General features: G+C 36.7%; 1 protein-coding gene across 3 annotated transcripts in view; it reads left to right on the forward strand.

Annotated features, from left to right (window-relative positions):
• Positions 1-20,911, forward strand: part of IKBKB (inhibitor of nuclear factor kappa B kinase subunit beta) — a 71,253-nt gene extending 50,342 nt beyond the window's left edge. For 2 of the 3 annotated variants that reach the window (XM_003758032.4, XM_023494747.2), the window contains exons 16-22: positions 674-783; positions 4,275-4,324; positions 4,440-4,539; positions 5,377-5,524; positions 10,486-10,613; positions 14,397-14,487; positions 19,574-20,911. In XM_003758032.4, the coding sequence (XP_003758080.1) occupies positions 674-783; positions 4,275-4,324; positions 4,440-4,539; positions 5,377-5,524; positions 10,486-10,613; positions 14,397-14,487; positions 19,574-19,642 (696 nt within the window). In that variant the 3' untranslated portion in view covers positions 19,643-20,911. Of the gene's footprint in view, positions 1-673; positions 784-4,274; positions 4,325-4,439; positions 4,540-5,376; positions 5,525-10,485; positions 10,614-10,907; positions 10,945-14,396; positions 14,488-19,573 lie in introns of those variants that run through there. The other variant, XM_023494748.2, reaches the window with a different exon arrangement.
• Positions 20,912-21,130: the final 219 nt, after the last annotated feature.

Raw genomic sequence — 21,130 nt, forward strand, 5'->3', positions numbered from 1 at the left:
AAACTCAGCCTTTAGACTCCTCCACCGATGAATGAAAACTCTGGCTTGGGATTTCTTTTCCAAGCTTTTCTATGTTACCCTTGCCAAGCGACTTCAATACTCTGTGTCTTAATTTTGCAATTTTTGCAAATCTGCAAAATCACAATATACAATGTAGGGCCCAGGTACCACGATGATAAATTCAGAAGCAGGCAAATACTTTGCCCTGTTTCTATGTCCAGGGTTGGAAGGGAATCTACTTGCATATATAATTGATAGAGTTAGGGGGTCAGTGCCTCCCAAGAGATCACATTTTTGTTGCTGAGTTATTTCGGTCATGTCCAACTCTTCATGATCCCATTTGGGGTTTTTTGGGCAAAGATACTGGTCTACCATTTCCTTCTTCAGATGAGGAAAATGAGACAAATTAAGGGACTTACCCAGGCTCACACAACTAGTGAGTGTCTGAGGTCAGATTTTAATACAGATTTTCCTGACTCCAGACCTGGAGTCTGGGACCTAAAGTGATTAAGAAAAATTAAGAATTGTTAATATCCTGAGTCTCCAGCCAGTTACTCAGTATCTCTTGCTCAAGGATATGATCGATTTTATCTTTTGCTAAGTTTTGATGTCTTAGTTCTGTACTGCAGGTAGTCCCACTTGCTCCTATTCACCTTAGGATCGTTTTTATCAGGAAACAGATGTGAAACTTCTGGTGGAACAGATGATGGCATTGCAGACAGATATTGTGGACCTACAGAGGAGCCCAATGAGCCGGAAACAAGGGGGAACCTTGGATGATCTGTAAGTGTTAGCCTGTCATCTGTGAAGAGCAGTTTTGTCCAGCAGGAACTGGTGTGGGAAGGAAGGTCATAACAATAATAGATAGCATTTATGTAGAGCTTTAAGGTTTATTAACAGTTTTACAAATAGTATCTCATTTCATCCTCACAATTACACTAGAAGCTAGGTACAGATATTATTATACCTATTGTACAGTTGAGGAAAGAAAGGCAAATGGAGGTGGTGGTGGAATTATTGGGTTTGGTTTTGGTTTTTAAGTAATTTTCCCAGGGTCACACAACTTGGAAGTATCTGATTCAAATCTAAATTTTATTTTTTCTGACTCTAAGTCCTATATTCCCTAGCTTCTTAAACTGTACTTTGCAACATCTCATAATTGAATGTGAAGGGTCACAAAATTATGATTTCTTATTGGTAAATATTTGAATTGTATATCTATTTTATATATCTATATACTCAAGGTCACATAAAAATTTCTCAGGTGAAAAGAAGTCTCAAGTGGAAAAAGTTTAAGAAGCCCTTCATTTTCTATGTAATGTACCACTTATCTGCCTCAAGAGGCAGTCCAGTCACTTTATTTTACAGATGAGGCCCGTATATACAGATAGGAAATATTAAACAGCTTTAATTGAAAAGCATTAAATCCAGAAAGCATTAATTAGGATCAGAGATGATTTGAGCCTTAAAGGAATATAAGGATTCTGAGTAATGGATTTGATGGAATGCATTCCAAGGCATAAGGGACAGATTGTACAAATGTGTGGAGACAGGAGCCAAGAGGAACAGCCAGCAGTGCAATCCCATCTAAAAGTAGAAGATGAGAAATAGAGTTCTGTGAGATGAGTCTAGAAAGCCAGATTGAAGCCAGAATTGTAGATGGCCTTAATTGCAAGACTGAGGACTTTGTCTAAGAGGAATAAAAAGACTCTAAAAATTATTTGAACAGAGGAGTAACTTGGTGAGCCTGTGCCATATTTTTTTTAATTCACATCTGATTTAATTCTTATAGTAAATCCTATGGGAGGAAAAGCCCTCTACATATTAACATCTGTTTTGTAACTTAGAAAATCTTAGACAATTTACCTGGGGACACCGATAGTTTAAGAAGGATCCCACAGCTGTTTTGTTCATTAGTGGTGCTTTCAAGTTCTCTAACCACTACACCAGTGGGATCACTCTCAAATAGAAACTGATCCCTGTGAGTTGTATATGGGCTTAGTTTTAAAGGATAATATTATTTATGCTTATCATATTTTTATATGTTTTGTTAAATATTTCCCAATTGTACTTTAATCTGACTCAGGCCACCCTCAGGAGTATCATAGGCTTGCCTGCATGTGTGATATCCCTTCGCTGAGTCCCATTGCTTTATTTTAGGAAGATGATTGTAGCTAGTGCTGGAGAAGTTGGGTTAGAGAAAGAAAAGAGACCAATTATGAGACAACAACAATATTTTAGGTAAGAAGTGATAAGGCTCCAAACTATGATAGTAACTGTTTGAATGGGAAAAGGTATTTGGATGATAAAATGATAAAAAGGTTAGTGTCTTTTTAGTTATATTAGAAGAAAGACATTTAGCCTTTTCCAAAAAAACAAAAAACAAAAACAGGATCCTCTACTTGGGATAGATGGAAGGATAACAACCAGTAATGATGAAAAAATATGATGCTATTTCTGTTTTCTCTGCTAAGGAAAATGACCTTAGGACTAGGTAGGGCAAAGTAATAGAGGGGAAGTGATAAATAAAAATTCATCAAATAATAAGAAGATGACAATCAAAATTCATTCAAATAATAGGGAGATAATCAAAATTCATTCAAATAATAGGGAGATGATAACTAAAACTCATAGGAAACTAATAAGAGGATACTTCATTGCCCTTAAAAAGTTTGTCACCAGGCTCAGAGGCCTATAACCTGGAACAGTTAAGAGAATGAATATATGTGATTGCCACTGTTACTGATCTCTGAGAGATCACAGAGAATGAGAGGCACTCCAGGAATGGAGAAGCACAAAGTTGTCTTGATTTTCCAAAATAGAAAGAGTGGATTAAAGCAGTTTAACTTCAGTTCCTGCCAAGGTTCTGGAATGTATCATCAAAGGGATGATAAGGGAGCATCTAGGAAAGGGAGAAGCAATCACCTTGAGGCAGCAGGACTACATCAAGAACAGGTCATACCTTACATGAACTGATGCTGAGTAAAGTGAGCAAAGCCAGGAGATCATTATACACTGCAACAAGACTATACGATGATCAATTCTGACGGACAAGGCTCTCTTCAACAATGAGATGATTCAAACCAGTTCCACTTGTTCATCTACACCCAGAGAGAGGATTGTGGGAACTGAGTGTGGAACACAACATAGCATTTTCACTTTTTGTTGTTGTTTGTTTGCATTTTGTTTTCTTTCTCTTTTTTTTCCTTTTTGATCTGATTTTTCTTGTGCAGCAAGATATTTGTGGAAATATGGATAGAGAAATTGCACATGTTTAACATATATTGGCTCACTTGGTGACTGGGGGAGGGGGAGGGAGAGAAAAAAATAGAACACAGGGTTTTATAGGCGTGAATGTCAAAAGTTATCTATGTATATATTTTAAAAATAAACAGCTATAATTTTTAAAAAAGAATACATCATACAAAGCTAAGCTGGAAGAGCAGGGGAGTTTTAGCTGGCTCATAGCAAAGCGTTTGATGAAACCTCTCCTACCTTTCATATGGAAAGATGGACACAGGTGGGTTACAATTAGATGGATTCAGAATTGGTTAATTGGCTGTACTCGAAGAGTAGTCAGTCATTAATGATTTGATGTTAGCCTAATAGGAGGGCTCCAGTGAAGTGCTTCAGGGATCCCATACTTGACCCTGGGAGTATTTAACATTTTTATTAGTAACTTAGATAAAACCACAGTTGACAAGTAATCAAAAAATTTCCATTGACACAAGGCTAAAAGAGGGATAGTTAACCCACTGGAAGACAGAGTCAGGAAGGAAGGAAACAAGCTTTTATTAAGTGCCTACTATGTGACAGATACTGTGCTGATGCTTTGCAAATATTTGATCCTCACAACAATTTGCCAAGAAGACCCCCATTTTATAGTTAAATAATTTCAGGCAGAAACAAATTAATGACTTGCCCATAGTTCCACAACTAGGAAGTGTCTGAAACTGGATTTGAACTAGGTTTCATGACTTCGGGTCCGGTGTTCAGACTTGCAAAAGATGTTGACAGGCAGAGCATTCAGCCCACAAATGAAGTTTAAAAGGAATAAATATAACTCTTATACTGCAATACAAAATTTCACCATCACAAGTACAAGATGAAGCAAGCATTTCTAGACATTTCAAAAAAAATCTGAAGGTCTTAGTAAAGCTTAATGTAAATCAACAAAATAAGGAAGTTTGGAGGAATTTTAATCAGCAAGTATGACTTTTTTTTTTTAATTTGAAATTTGGATCATGGACAGAATTTTTTTTTCTTTATTTCAGTGAAGAACAAGCAAGAGAACTTTATCGGCGATTAAGGGAAAAACCAAGAGGTAAAAAGTGCTTTATTGATTGGTTTGGATTCCATTACAGATTACTAAATGAGATCCTGGGATATCTTGCTTGGGGACACATTGAAAAAAATGTGTTATTCTCTCTTCTTTCTAGATCAACGAACTGATGGAGACAGTCAAGAAATGGTACGGCTACTCCTTCAGGCCATCCAGAGCTTTGAGAAGAAAGTACGAGCCATATATATGCAACTCAGGTATTAATAACCAGGTGCTATTGTGAACAGAGCAGAGGGTGGAATGACCAAGAAGCAAGGGCAAAGGAGAGGAAATTCTAGGTGATTTTCTTTTTGGGTTTGGGGAGAGCAGCCCATGTTGCCTTTCAGAGTACAGAGAACATACCATTAGGACTCAGCTAATTAAAACTCAGTAGGGATAGACAAGTAGACGGATAAATAATAGGAAGGACAATAGATATGACTCCTGCCTTTTCCTGGGGAAAACTCAGTCACCTTGGAATCAAACCTGCTTCTGTCCCTTACTGGTTGTGTGACCTTGAATAAATCAGTTTCTCTAGGTCTCAGGCTCCTCAGTTGTAAAATGGACCTCTGAGGTTCCTTCCAGCTTTAAGTCTGAAGGTACAAACACAAGCAAGCAAGAAGATACATTCTTTTATAGGAAGACAACACATAAGGGGGAGCTTGCAATCAGTGGAGGGGAGAGAGAAAAAAACCCATTAGGGGCAACGTGGCAGATCAGGGGAGTTGGAGTCCAGGAAAACATCCATGTTTGAGTAAATTGAAGTGTGCCTTATTCCTTCCATATATGATGGTCCCAGGAAAGGGTTCACCAGTCAGGAGAGGAGGGCACCAATAGGGAGGATTTTCAGTCTGGCAATATAAAAGGCAAAGAAGGAATCTGGGGAAAATCCAGGAGTGTGGAAAGGCACTTTAAAGACACTTTAGCAGTAGCTGATCCAAGATGTCCAATTGGCCATACTTACATAACTAGGGATTATCTATTATACCTTTTTTAAGGCCACAATAGTTATACTTATGAAGCCATTAGCACTATTTTTTTCATTTTCCTTGCAGCAAAACTATGGTTTGTAAGCAGAAGGCCCTGGAATTGTTACCTCAAGTGGAAGAAGTGGTGAACTTAATGAACGAAGATGAAAAGACAGTTGTGCAGCTTCAGGAGAAGAGACAGAAGGAACTGTGGAACCTCTTGAAGATAGCTTGTGTGAGTGACATTAGTTAACCAGCAGGGGAGTGGGGCAAGAGCAGTCGCCTTGGAATCAAATCCTGCTTGTCACGACTGTGTGGCCTTGAACAAATCATTCTCTCCCTGTCTCAGTTCCTTATCTGTAAAATGGGGGATTTAAATAACAGGGTCTCTGAGGTTCCTTCCAGCTCTAAATTCTATCTCCCAGAGTTGTTGTAAGGATCAGATAAGATAATATATGGAAAGCACTTAGCATAGTGCCTGGTACATAGTTGACATTTAATAAATGCTTATCCATCCATCCTATAATCCTAGACCCTCTCCACACAAAATGATACTGCTGCTTAATTGTTGCAGACATGGTCAAATCCTTTCCATCCCTGTCATTCCCCTGCTCTGGAAGAGCAGAGCAGAGGAAGGACCTTTTTTGTTAATGTCTTTCATCTTGATGCCTGTCATTCTCTTCATTAGCCTTTTTCTCAGTTTTATGACCAGACGCCTTCAAACGATTTTTAATTGTGATGGCACTAACAGTAGCAGTAGGAGGGGCTGTCTGGACTCACATTAGAACCATGAAGCTGACGGAGGTCACATAACTGGCCCTTTGCTACCAGAAGAGGCCCTTATCTCAGCTGAAAAACTCCCATTCACTCAATCAACTAAAAAGTACTTATTAAGCATCCATTGTGATCCAGACATGTTCTCTCTTTCTCCAGACCTGTTTCATTGCTCTTTAATTAGCTATATCAGGCTCATGCCAAAAAATAAATAAAACCAAACCCTAAAATAATCCCTCCTCATTGTCCTGACTCAGACAATTGCAGAGTTACTGTTCTTCAAAACATCAATTCTGTAACTCTTATTTTCCTTCTTTCCTTCCTTCCTTCCTTCCTTCCTTCCTTCCTTCCTTCCTTCCTTCCTTCCTTCCTTCCCTCCTTCCCTCTTCCTTCCTTTCCTACTCCCTTCCTTTTCTTTTGTTTTCTCTTTAAAAAAAAAAAAAAATTTCCTATCTCACCTAGCCTAAAAGTTCATGGCTACCCCTGTGCCCATTTCCATATGCACAGCAGAGCTTTGTCCTCCTCCATTTTCTGACATGGGCCAGTTGACATCTCTTTTGGGGTTCACCACATTAATGCCAAACTTAGTGCAGACACTTGATAGATTTATCCCACTATAGCTCAGTACCCTCCAGTTCACCAGCCTCAGCTACCTCAGAAGCAGGGATTGTAGGGATGCTCTACCACACCTGGCTTAACTTTCAAGGCCTAGAAAGCAAATCAATAGCCTTGGGAGCTCCCTAGAACATAATCACTTTTGTAGAATTTTAGTCCAGCTATTATCTCTAACAGCAGGTGAGATCGAACACCCCTGGTGCACGATAGGTCCGCCCCATTTATTTTTCATTTCTCATAATAAGTTCTGAGACTTCATAACTTCATGAAGAAGAAATTGGTTTTTAGACCCTAACGCATTATATTAATGATAATGATATTGATGCTAATAATGCTAAGCTTCTGCTTTGGGGAATTCCAACCTAGGGCCAAATCACCTTCACCATATCCCACTTGGCAAGCCTCAGTTTCCTGCTGGCTTATTACCTCCCTCACATAAAACACTCATTTAGGGTAATTCCCTCCAGGAATACAAATATTCCTCTTGGCAGGCCTTCGTTTCCTGCTGGTTTACTACCTCTCTTATATACAGGATAATTCCCTCCAGGAACACGAGGAGATTTTTGACACAGTATTCAATGAAAATTGCCATCCGGGATTTGCCAATTTAGGCAAAGACAAAGAAAGGACCATAAGTGCTGATTTTGGAGTCAAGACCTTAGTTCAAATCCTGACATTTCCTAGTGATGAGACTTTGAACAAATCATTTAATCTCTGTCTTCCTCAGTTTCCTCATATGCAAAATGAACATATAATGATAGTATCTCCTTTTCAGTGTTGTTGTGAATGAACTAATATATGTAAAGCATTTTGCAAACTTTAAAAAGCTATACATATGCTAGCTGTTGATAGAATATAGCAACTCCTAAGGCGGAAATTATGAAATTCCCCTGCCCTGGTCAATCAGATCTTAAAAGATTAATCTAGCTGAGGACACCCACAGTCTAAGTCAGTTCTGCCTTGTGCACATTGGACATACCCTGGATTTATAGGAGCACACTATTAGAAGCTGCACAGAATAAGAGGGAATGGATGGACTGATTTGGCATTAATATGGCATTAATATTAATATGGCAATAAGTTGGACTTGCAACTTATTGTTGGAAGGATTACATATGAAGATGAGATCATAGATTTAGTAAAGCAAAAAGTCCCTGGAGGACATAAAATCTGATCTGGATATAGTTAAGTGATGAATTAAATACCATTGTGCTATAGTGGGAAATTCCTACATCAGCAAAAGATTTGAAGCATCTCGCTGGCTTTGTTGGACTTTACCATTACTTTATTTATATTTTACAAAATATCCCAAAACGTTTCATGGGCACCAGAGGTCCACCATCTCCTTCAGACAAGGACTTACCTCAACTCCTACTTTGATCTACTTGGAAGCTCATAAATAATTTCATTGTAGATATTGATGTATCCAGACTTGTAGTGGGAATTATTCTCTCACAGGCCACATAACCTTTCCCCATGTCCCAAGGAAAAGCTCATCACCCCATGTTGAGATGAAGAAAAAGATTATAGCATTGGACCCCTGAACTGTATGTCAGATGATACACTTCTCGTATTACTCTTGCAGAAAAGCAACGGGCATGATGGTAATATAGTGAGTTTAATTCAGAACTGTTTTAATGACTGAATCCTAAATAGTAGCCATTGATGGATCAAGGTCAACTGTGTTATGCTCCAGGGACCTGTACTAGACTCTTTGATGTTTAATGTTAATATTATTATTTTTAAAAATATTATTATTATTATTAACTTAGATTAAAGGGGTAATATGTTTATCAGATTTGAAGATGAAATAGCCACTTATGATTGTGGGTGAACAGAAAATATCTACTATCTTAGCTGGAGACTTGTGTGAGATAAACTGTGATTTTTCAGTGCCTGTTACTGTTCTCTCCATACCCTATCTGGATTTTCCCCAACATGACCCATCCCCCATTCCCGGCTTTGGGCCACTATTCTGGGCTCTATTTTATGACTCCTGCCTAATGCTATGGATTTATTTATTCTAGGCCACTTTTAGACTTGACTTCTGAATAACACTCTAGTTACTCTTTGGGTCATGTAACCTTGGTTCACTCAAATTGTCCCTAATTACCAGATTCCTTCCCCTTAAGAAATAAGAACCAAAAGATATAAGAATTCCTAATGAGTCTCATAAATATATTTTCCAAGCAAGAAAATGAAATGGAGTAGACTTTAAAGCCAGTCCTTTAGTCAATAAGTATCTGACACAGTGCTATAAATAACAGCATAAATCAGTAATTCCTTAATGATAGTAACTCCTGACTGATTAAGAGACTGAATGGGAGAGTGTAATGGAAGGAGAAATATACAATGAGAAAGAGAATCTGGGAAGCATGTACCTTTGATTACCATAGCACAGGTAGACTTCAGGGTTAGAATTCCAAGATAGACTAATACAGGACTCAGGAATGTTAGCTGCATCTAAAACATATGTGTTCCTACAAGTATTTTTACCATTATTCCAAAAGGGTGTCTGAATATTCAACTCTAATTCAAAAAACAGCTGAAAGGTGATCTTAATTGCGTATGTGTGTGTTTTAGAACTGAAAGTTCTAAGTTTAAAACTTAGTTTATAGTTTAAAACCTGAGGGATTAAAGTTGTGTGTCCATGACACTCTATCTGGTAATCAATATTTTACTTTTGTTCCCTCTTCTACCACTCAAGCAAATCACTCCTGTTTGTTCACCACGATTCCCCGTTGGCAAATGGGGAAATATCTGCTCTTTTTTTACCTTGCATTGATATAATAAGAATTAGGATTGATGAAATAATGCCAGGAGAAAGTTGCAAAAAGGCTTAATATCTTTGGAGACCAATCTTTGAAATTTTGTCACATACAATTAGGCAATGGCTGAATCATTTATGGTTTATGAATGTAATATTATTGTTCTATAAGAAACAATTAGCAGGCTGATTTCAGAAAGGTCTGCAGAGACTTACATGAATCTGATGCTAAGTGAAGTGAGCAGAACCAAGACAACATTGTACACACAACAAAATTATGTGACAATCAACTGTGATGGACTTGGCTCTTTTCAACAATGAGGTGATTCAGAGCAATTACAATAGACTTGTGATAGAAACAGCCATCTATATTCAAAAAGAGGACTATGGGGATTGAATGTAGAACACAACATAATATTGCTTGCTTGTTTTCTTTCTCATTTTCCCCCTTTTGATCTTTCTTATGTAGCACGATAAATGTGGAAATATGTTTAGAAGAATTGCACATGTTTAACCTATATTGGAATACTTGCTGTCTAGGGGAAGAGAGATGAGGGAAGGGAGGGAGAAAAATTTAGAACACAGGGTTTTGCAAGAGTGAATATTGAAAATTGTCTTTGTGGGGCAGCTAGGTGGCACAGCGGATGGAGCACCAGCCCTGAGGTCAGTAGGACCTGAGTTCAAATCTGGTCTCATACACTTAATACTTTCTAGCTGTGTAACCCTGGGCAAGTCACTTAACCCCAGTTGTCTCAGGGGAAAAAAAAAACTATCTTTGCATATATTTTGAAAAATAAAAAGCTTTTATTATTAAAAAGAGGAGAAGAAAGAAAAGTAAAGAAATCTTGTCACATAAACACTGTCTAGGCAGAAATCCAAATTGATATTGTCAAAAATCAACACATCTGACATCTTTTCCAAAAGAATAATTAGTGACTTTTCTTCTGGGGATAGGGGAATATATAATTTCATTCTGCCCTTTACTCCAAAGTTTTCTGGGTTTTTTTTGGTTTTTTTGTTTTTTTTTTTTTGGTCTTCAGAGCAAAGTTCGAGGTCCAGTGAGTGGGAGTCCAGATAGCATGAATGCATCGCGTCTTAGTAATCCTTCTCAGTTGTTGTCTCAACCTCCTGCAGCTCCCTACAGCTTACCTGAGTCAATCAAGAAAAGGTAAGTTGGTTACCTAGATCAGCCCTTGTTGAGGACACTATATGGCGGATTTCCTTTCAGGTATGCGTTAGATTAAATGGCCTCTGGGGTTTTTTGGCCAACTCTGAAAGGCTCTTACAAAATGTTACATTCAGACGGGCTTGAGGAAGTCTTGAGAATACAAACTTAGGTTTATTATTGATATAATATCAATTTTGTATCTTTCAATTTAAGTGTAAGTTACATGAAGTCAGAAACCCAAATTCTTTTTTTTTTTTTTTTTTTTTTTTTTGCTTCCATCTGCTTTCTCCATAGCATGGACAGATAGATGGCTCTCAGAAAAGATCCACAGGTAGGCATCTTCCTTCTCACTTACCCTAGTTTTAGGGTCACTCTCCCTGTGAGTCTTTATCATTTCATATTAAGAGTATTGTAATAGCCTTCTATATGGTTTTAAAATCAGCTAGGTAGCATATTGGATAGAGTGTTCAACTTGGAATTAGAAAGTCCTGAGTTCAATCTTGACTCAGACTCTTAACAAGCTGAGTAACTTCGGACAAGTTATTTAAATTCTCTCAGCTTCAGTTTTTTCATCTATAAAATGAAGATAATAATAGCATCTAGCTGTCATGATTATTGTGAGAATCACCTGAAATAATAATGACAAACTGCTTAGCGAACCTTAAAGAGTCATGTAAATGTTAACTATTATTGGGCTGTTTGGTTCTCTTATTAGTTTCCCACTGAGACTGCCCACCAGTCTCAAAATAATCTTTCTTCTTTTTATAGTATTTTATTTTTTTCCAATTAAAGACAGTTTTTAGCATTTACTTTTTAAAAATGTTCAGTAATACTTTATTTTCCATATACATGTAAAGATAGTTTTCAACATTCATTTTTGTGCCCACCTCCTCCCAAAAGAACAAGTAATCTGATATGTTAAATATTAACATTTTTCAGTTCCAAATTTTTTTTCTTCCTTCTCTTCATCACCCCCCTCCCCTCGCCAAGACTGTAAGCAATTTGATATAGGTTATATATGTACAATCAAAATCAGAATAATTTTCAGAATAATCTTTCTAAAAGGCCACTTTGATTCAGGGCAAAATCTTGACAATTCAAAGTTCTATAATCTGTCTCCAGTCTCCCTCTCTCAGTTTCATTTTCTATTATTCTTCTGTAAATCATTTTCATGGAATCCTAGGTATTTAAAATGTCCCTTTCCCTCATTTTATAGATGAGGAAACCAAGTCCAAGATATTTGCCAAAATCACCGAAGCACACTAGAGTCAGAAATCAGTCTCAGGTGGCTTGCTCCAAGTCCTGTGTCCTTCCCACTATATCTTGCTGCTTTCATGCTTATTTCTTCAATTGCCCCAAAATATGCACAAGGTGCTCTACTTCTGAAACTTTGTTTATAATATCCTCTCCCATCTGGAATTCCTAGTCTGTCTTTTCTGAATGCTACATAGCCTTCAAACTCATGTGCTAAATTCCATGTCCTCCATGACACCCTTCTAATCATCATCTAATATCTCTCTCTCTTTTCTTTCTTTTTTCTATTTCTTTCTTTCTTTTTCTTTCTTTCCTTCTTCCCTTGTCTCTCTCTTTCTGTCTCTGTCTCTCTCTTTCTCTGTGTGTCTCTCTCTCTTTCCACTCTCTCTCTCTCCCCCTCATATCTTCTCTCATTTAGCACTTAACCATATGCAGTTTGATTTTTATTTTTAAATGTACATAGTAAATCCCCAGCTAAATTTTAAATCCATAAAGTCAATAATGATTGTCATTATCATAATGATTATGGAAAGAGTATATTCTCAATGGAATTTAGAGACAATTAGTTTGAGGCAAGGTAATTACTGATTATTAATAGAAACAACCATCATAACTTTTTTTTGTAAGGGGATCAGATTTAGGTGATTTGTCCAGGATCACACAATTATTCATGTCATAATAATAATTTGCATTTGTGTAGCATGTCACAATTACAAAGCACTTACCTATGGCTCTCCATTGTCCACTCTTTATGCCAATCAAACTCATTTGTGTGCTATTTTTATAATTTTATATCCCATCTCTGACCACCCTGCTTCTGTAAAGATTGTTGTTGCAGTAAATGATCACTGGACCTGGAGTCTGGAAAACCTGAATTTTACAGATGAGATAACTGAGGCAGACTAAGGTGAAGTGTTTGCCAGGGTCACAGAGCTAGTAAAGTGTCTAAGAACAACACAATATAGTATCCAGTTCTAGAAGTCAGGATACTTGGATTTAAGTTCATCCACTAACAAGTTGTCCTGATCTATATCTGACCACTAGACCCATATGGCACTGGACGGAAAAGTGAGGCGGGTGAACTTGCACAGCCCTCCCTCATTTAAATCCAATTCACTTGCATGACATGGCGTCACCTCCCTGATGTCATGGACCTATTCCAAAATGAAGGACGAACAACAATGAGCCTTCAGTAAATGACTTCTCATGAGATAACAATTTCCCTAACTGAAAGTGGGGTTGGACTAAGCAAATACCTAATGTCTCTGACATCTTGAACATACTAAGAGTCTAGGTTAATAGAATCTAATAGATATCATTTCCCAAAATTTGCTTTCCACTAAATCACAAGCGACTACCAAAATCTGGTACAGTTCACTATGTCCTCTTTTGGAGAATTTAGATTAGATAGAAAATTAATTTTTATAATTATCTTCAAATTTTGACAAGTATGGGACTAAAATTCATTGATTATAATACTTCAAAGATTATTGATTTAACTAGTGTGGGTTCTCCCATAACCAATATAATTTGTCCATATTTGGGTGGATAACTTCATGAATTGGTTTGACCATCGTAATTCAACAGGCATATATTAGATGAATATTATCTGCAAGGGACTTGGTTTCCTGCTAGGGACACAAAAGAAAAATGGATTAAGAGTTAGAGAGGATTCAAGAGGTCTTAGGTTTTCCATTGTTTACTATTAAAAAACAGGTACAGCTATAAACATTTTGAGATATATAGTATCTTACTGTTTGTCTATACTTTCTTTGGATATATACCAATAGTAGTATCACCGAGTTAGAAGTTATAAACAGTTCAGTCAGTTTTCTATAATAATTCAAAATTGTTTTCCATAATGATAGAACCAACTCACAGCTCCACCAGCAGCATGTTAGTGTCCTTGTACTCATAAAAATCCCATCCAACACTATTTTCATCTTTTATCACATTTGCCAATTTGATGAGTATCAAATGAAATCTCAATTGTTTTAATTTGCATTTTCTCTCATTTTTAATGATTTGTAATATTTTTCATATTATTATTATTGGTCCTTTACATTTTTTTTTGAAAACTGTTTATTCATATCTTTCAACCACTTACTTATTGGACTAATATGGGCTTTTCCCTTTCCCTGAACAATAGCATATTCCAAAATAGAGATTTAAAGTTTCACTTGATAGCCCACCATTGCTATGGGAATTGAACTTTAGCAAAAGTTTTACTAGTTAAATGTCAAATAAATCCTTTTAACTTTTAAATTAACTAGGGTTCTCTTTATCTTTTAAAACATTTAACATGTCTGAATTTTGACTTTCTGAATATTTAACAAGAAAAATAAAGGTACCTGTCAATTCTGTCCTAGGAATGCATTTTGGGTTCATGTTAAATGCTCTCATCTCTCTCTGATTAAAGACTTCTAGCACATTTTTAGACAGGGTCAAACATTGCAACAGGTTATGAAGACTGAATTTTGTTATCAGTGTTTTAATACAATTTTCTAACAACCTCTTTATTTTCTTTAGTGAAGAATTGGTAATGGAAACACAGACCCTCTGTACCCAGTTACAAAATGCAATGGAGGATACCATGAAAAAGCAGGATCAGAGTTTTATGGTAACAATTTATTTCTCCTATTTTCTTCTTTTCTCATCCAAAAAAAAGAGAAAAGAATGGAGGGGAAAAAATCTAGCAATACTTAGATACTTAATGACTATAAGCAAATTACATAACAACCTCTCTGAACCTCGGTTTCTTTGCCTGTAAAATCAGGATAATAGCATTTACCTTAGAGGGTCCTTATAAGGAACAAGTGAGATTTTATATATATTTATATATATAAAAACAGGACTTTTGAAATGGATGCTATATGTTGCTTTTCAGTCATTTTACTCACATCTAGCTCTTTTATAACCCCAGCTGGGATTTTCTTGGCAAAAATACTGGAATGGTTTGCCATTTCCTTCTGCAGCTCATTTTACAGATGAGGAACTGAGTCAAACAGGGTTAAGTGACCTGTCCAGAATCACACAGCTAGTAAGTGTCTAAAGCCAGATTTGAACTCAGAAAGATGAGTCTTGCCAAATCCAGATCTGGCATTTTATCCACCGTGCCATCTAGCTGCCCCAGAGACATTGGTATAACAAAACTAACTGAATTCTTAAAATATCTAGGTATCCAAGAATTCCTTTTTATATTGTTATAAATATTATGGTGACATAAATTTATGGTGCTATTGGAAATATCAATAAGAAAAGCAATGATAACAACAATAATAATAGCATGCGTTTACATAGTACTTTGATGTTTACAAAACGTTTTATATACTTAGTTTCAACAATTCTCAAAGTGTGGTTGGAATCCCCAAAGCTCTTTCAGGAATTTCCCAGGTCAAAATAATTTTACTAATAACACATAATTAGAACATCAAACTTAACAGTATTTTAATTTCTAATCTCATAGCCATTAATAAACATAACCAGAAATGTACTGGCCCCAACTTGTAGTGGCCTATGAGAGCTGAGTGTTAAATTTTCAGTGTTAGCATTAACATCTTAGAAATTGGCAGATGCTACAAATGAAAGCTTCATTTATTGATTTTTTTAATTGTCTAGACTTAAGAAAGTGATGGAAAAAACCATTAATAAATCAAATTAAACGTTAAAGGGTGTAACAGATATATGGGGGTGGAGGTGAAGAACTGTTGTTAAACATTTACCAGCACAGCACTGGATATAACTTATACAAACAAAAGCTCTTTGGGTTTGATATAATTTTTAAATATTTAAAGGAATCTTGGGGCTAAAATTTAGGAACCACTGCCTTATTTATTTGTTTAGTTAGTTAGTTGATCCTCACAACAATGTGAGATAGGGACAGCAGGTATTATCTTTATATTACAGATAAGGAAACTAAAAATCATGGTGCTTAAGTGACTTGTCTATGGCTACATAGCAATAAATGTGTGGAGAGGATTTCAACTCAGGACTTCGAATAAGTGGAGCTAGACAGTTACCTGTAGGTGATAATAGTGCCTGTAAAGCATTTACTTCCTAGGATTATTGTAAAAATCAGATGAGATAGCAACTATAAAATATTTTGTAATCCTTAAAATTCTCTGAAGATGTCACTTACTAACATTATGGCACACAGATAGCCAGCCTCAGAATTAGAAAGGGCTGGGTCATATCCTACCTTGGCATTAGCCATGTGCCCACTGAACTTCTCAATGCTTTTGGCATTGTTGCTGAAAGAAGATGCTGACTTGCATTGGTTGAATTTTCTTATTCAGAAGTTTCCATATCAACAAAATTCTCAGTTCAGTCTCTATTTCTATCCTTCTTATTATTATGACTCATCCCTTCCAGCTCCCAGTTCTATAATATTTTCTCATGAGTTTAAAAAGAAATTATTAAACTCCCAAGAAAGATGGTAATAGAACATATGTTCTTTATATAAAAGCAATGAGGAAACCTTTTTTTTTGGTTTTCTTTTCACGTTTTTTTTTTTTTCTGTAAGCAGATGAGACATTTGTTTCTGTTGCAATAGGAACCCAGTGGCTATAATTAGGTTTGTTGAGCTGGGCAGTTTTCAATTTTGAGGGTTTTTTAACCATTTTGGAGGGACAATAGTGAATCTCTGCCATTAGACCAAACAGACCTAGCATTAAAAAGCCGACATGTAATTATGAAGAATATTTTGAGCAAAGATGTCCACTTTTTACCCCTAAGCAATCCAACACTGCAGAGCAAAGACATGCCCTTGGGGAGACCTGGACAGATTACAAATATTTAAATTTGCATTTTGAAAGAGCACATTGCACAGAGAGAAATCAAACAGTATTTTTGAAGGGAAGACAGATATCACATGCCAAGAGGATTGCTTGGGAATTGATGTTATGATTGAGATTGCTTACAAAAAAAAAAAAAAAAGAAAAAACAACGAAAGGATAACATAGTCAAGTAGAATTGCCCCTGCACTTACATTTAAAACTTTTCTACCTTAAAATACCCAACTACCTGACTGGAGAACTCTGAATACAGTGCCGAGATTCTGACCATGCTAAATGCAGTATGTCCATGTTCAAACCTCTCTGAAAGAGAAGGCAATTATCAAGTATTTCCCAAGTACACAGAAACCACCCTTATGAGAAGGTCTGTCTTAATCCTGAAGAGTGTTTTGGTGATCATAGAGAACAGCATTCCAAATGTTTGTGTATGCAGAAACATATCTCAAATTCTTACCAAGCACTGGACTAGCCTAACCAGGACCATTGGGATAGTCATGCATATGACATATAAAGACTTTGTAGTCATAAGAATTAAGGACAAACTAGCTAACTAGTTTGTAGATTCAAATGTTTAAGCTAAAAAGGGAGATAGCTGGGATGATCCACTGCTGCAAGACTAAACTAGTTAGCTATTCAGGTTTGAAGGGATCACATGCTTTTCCAAAGCATGTGTGAAGATTAGCAAATTCTAAATGCAATATTTCCATGTTTGGATTAACTTCTTACCATGAAAATTTTTTTCACATGAAATCACATGCATTAATTTTGTCATAGAATTTTTGGAGTTTCAGGGATAGAAACCTTTGAATTTTTTATTTTACATTGCCATCATTTCCAAATACCTTATCCCCCTACTTACTTCACTCTGCCTCCCCCACCATAAGTTTTCCTTTGTAAAAAAGAAAAAACAATTAAGCAAAACTGACATATTGATATAAGCTTGACATGGCAAATGGAATATTTGGAATGTCTTTTTATAACCTTTAGGAACTTCCTTTTTTATTTCATACAAGAATTATTTTAGCATTTTTAGAAAATCTTCTTTTCAAAGAACTTTGAACAGAGCAGCATATACCCACCACCACTACTACTGTATTTGTTTGAATGTGTATTCATATCTTTTGTTTTAATATCACCTAATATCCCCCTATATCTTTTCTTCTTCTCCCTCCCAGACAGCCCTCCCATATAAGAATTTTTTTTAAAGCCATACTGGAACTCGGAACTCCCAAATTTAAGTTGAAAGAAAAAGAGAAAAAAGGGAGGAAGAATCAAAAAATGAACCAATACATGAAAAAAAAATCTGAAAATTATTTATAGAGTCTCATCCCTTTCCCATTTCTACAAAGGACTCAGAGAAGTCTTTGTCTCTTTTCTTTAGGTCCTAGCTTATTCTTTCTAATTTTGTAATTCATTTCATTTTTTAAAAAAATTTTAATCATTGTAAACAAATACAAAATTAGAAAAGAAAAATAATTTTTTCATATATACAGAAGTACATAAGAGAAGATTCTGTATAAAACAAAAAAAATTTATTTTAAAAATATTATACATTATTTTTTGTAATCATTTTTTATGATTTGTGATAGTTATCTTTCTGTTTATATGTCATAATTGTAGATATTGTTTGCTTGACTTTTCTTACTTTACTTTGCCTCAGTTTATATGCAACTTTCCAAAGTAATAATAATTATACCTAATATTTATATTGAGTTCACTATGTGCCAGGAACTTAGGTCTTTGTTACTCCAAGGCAGATACTCTATCCACTGTACCACCAGCTTCCTAGCTTCTCTATATTCATCATATTCATACCACTACTATTATTATTAGCATTAATAATAATAATGCGTTAAAGAATAATGTTCTCAGACAAAGAGCACCATACCAGTGTCTTTTGTGCCTTCTAAAAACAATTTTTCCAGAGTTTGGCAGCTGTGAAGGAAAGGGGACAGGAATCAGTATCTACACTGTACTCAACTCTAGAATTAGCCCATTTGTCACAAAAACATTGACATACCTGTTCTCTAAGTCAGATACTGCACATGGGAGGAACAGATACTAGGGAGACCATAGAACGTACTGACTTGTCACCATTTTGCTGAATAACAAATGTGATTTAAAGTGGGAAGCACATGTGCAGGACATGTGGAGTTATAGAATTGTAGATTTAGAGTTTTTTTTACAGGCAAGGAAACGAAGGCCCACAAGACTAGGTGACTTTGTGGAAGAGATAGGACTGGAACTAATTGTCTGATTCCAGATCTGCCATTCAAACATTTTGTCAGCATTTTTATACTTCCTTTTTTACTATTTCCAAAGCTTCATACAGCTCCGAAGGTATTCTAAATAGCACTTCCTTTCTCCAGTAAGCAGGAATAAGGCTTTGTACTAAAAACAATAACTCTAAAACTGGCCCTCCAGTTTTCATCAAGATCAAATCTTAGGATTCTTGGAGACCTCTTACCTAATACAGGGGCCAGGTAGGTGACACAGTAGATGGAGTGCCAAGCCCTGGAATCTGGAAGAGTTTTTTTCCTGAGTTCAAATCTAGCCTCAGATACTCACTTAGCTGAGTGACCCTGGGCAACTGCTTCTATTTGCAGAAGCAAATGAACTGGAGAAAGAAATGGCAAACCACTCCAGTCTCTTTGCCAAGAAAACCCCAAATGGGCTCACAAGGAGTCAGTCATGACTAAAATCAATGAACAACAATTTAACCTAATTTAAAATGAAGAATTTAGGTAGGTAAGATTTTTAATTTGGAGACTTGACTTCCAAAACATACCTTAAAGTAGCCAGAATATAATAATAAGATAAGTTACTTTAACTGCTGAAATTAAACTATTTTCCTCTATAGAAAAAAACATGGTTTTTGGTTGCTACCTTTGTAACATCTTTGTTGGCTTTCAGACCCTGGATTGGACCTGGTTACATTCTGAAGATGGGGAGCAGAATGGTGTGGAGCAGTCACAGATCTGAACCCCTAGGGCTGCTTGGACGGACTCAGCTGAGGGATTTCTCCCTCAGGGGCCTTTCTGACCCTTGGTGTAATGATGGCTTCCTGAGCCAAGAGTGCTGTCTGGCCAGAGAGCTCACTGGCCCCTGCAGTGGTGGCAGTTGAAGTTGTGGGCCCACTGGTTACACTTTGGGCCTGGGCAGGAGAGTTGAAAGACCCTCATGAAGAAGGCCTTGAGTTTTCGAGCATATAGGGCCACAACCAACTGTCTGTGCCTTGTAAGGTGCCCGACAGACCTTCTGGGATGGGCTGGTGAAGCTCTTTGGGCATCTTCTGCAAACGTTCACCTTTTCTTGACATCTTGGAGACTGCTTGCCCTCGCCCTACCTATTCCACACATACGTCCCGGGAGATGCCAGGGCCGGCTCTAGTCAGGGAGATTGGGAGCATTTATGCCTCATAAATTGTACTTAGCTCCAATCAGGGCTTGGTCATTGTTTTGTTGGCTGTCCAGACTAAGAAAGTGTTAACAATGCAGACTAAACTTAAAAGTGTGAGTGTGTACTCCTCTCCCTGCCCCACACCCTGCCCTGCTGCTAAATGTTTACCAGCAGGTCCCAGACCCCAGTCCTTTTTTTCACAAATTCTTCTCCAGTCTGAAAGCTAAGCACTTGATACGAACTCACAGAGGTCTTTGTACTTTTCAACAAAACCTTCATTTCCCCATTCTCCCCCTCTGGGTTGCTGATATTAACTTATGGCTGACTGACTTTGCCCATCCTTAACAAAACCCTAGGACTTAGGCTACCAGAGTGATGCTCCTTAGGATCATGTCTTCAGCTCGGCTTTGGTTTACAATAGCTGGAAGTAGCCACTGTTGGACACTCTTTTGCATGGGGCCCAGTACTATGAAACTGAAAGAGATAGACATAGAACTAGGGTAGGGCAAAAAGGGCATTCAACAGGATACAGAATGTAGAGGACTTACAGCAATAGAACTAAGTAACTTCATTGGCAGAAATAATGAATTCAAAATAGAAACCTATCAGTTAGTCCATTGAGGTAAGCTTTCCTCTCCCTACCATACTCAAAAGAGGGCATACTTTGCCCCATGCAAAAATGATTAATTATAATTCTGGAAAGAAATAAAAATTGCATATGGCTTGCTGGCCATCCCTCCCTACTCCATTCACCTATGTTTAGTGAATGTGTGTTTGTAAATGTGGCTATCTGCCTTAGTGTCTTTTACCTAATCAAGAAATGTGATTAAATTGATTGATTTTTAAAAATTCTGTATTTTGTCTTATTCACATGAATGCTTGAAGTTACACATTCTATTTTTTTACATTTATTGTAAAGGCAAGGTCTCTAAACTTAGCAAGACTCCATACATAAAATAATATAAAAATTGAAATACTGCATCCTTCATCAGATCCAGGAACACTGATTGCTCCTTAACTCTTCTTGACTTCTCTATAATGATATAGAATTGCTACCTTTGTAACATGTCT

The sequence above is a fragment of the Sarcophilus harrisii genome, chromosome 2 (genome assembly GCF_902635505.1).
Source record: "Sarcophilus harrisii chromosome 2, mSarHar1.11, whole genome shotgun sequence".
NCBI classification, from domain to species: domain Eukaryota; kingdom Metazoa; phylum Chordata; class Mammalia; order Dasyuromorphia; family Dasyuridae; genus Sarcophilus; species Sarcophilus harrisii.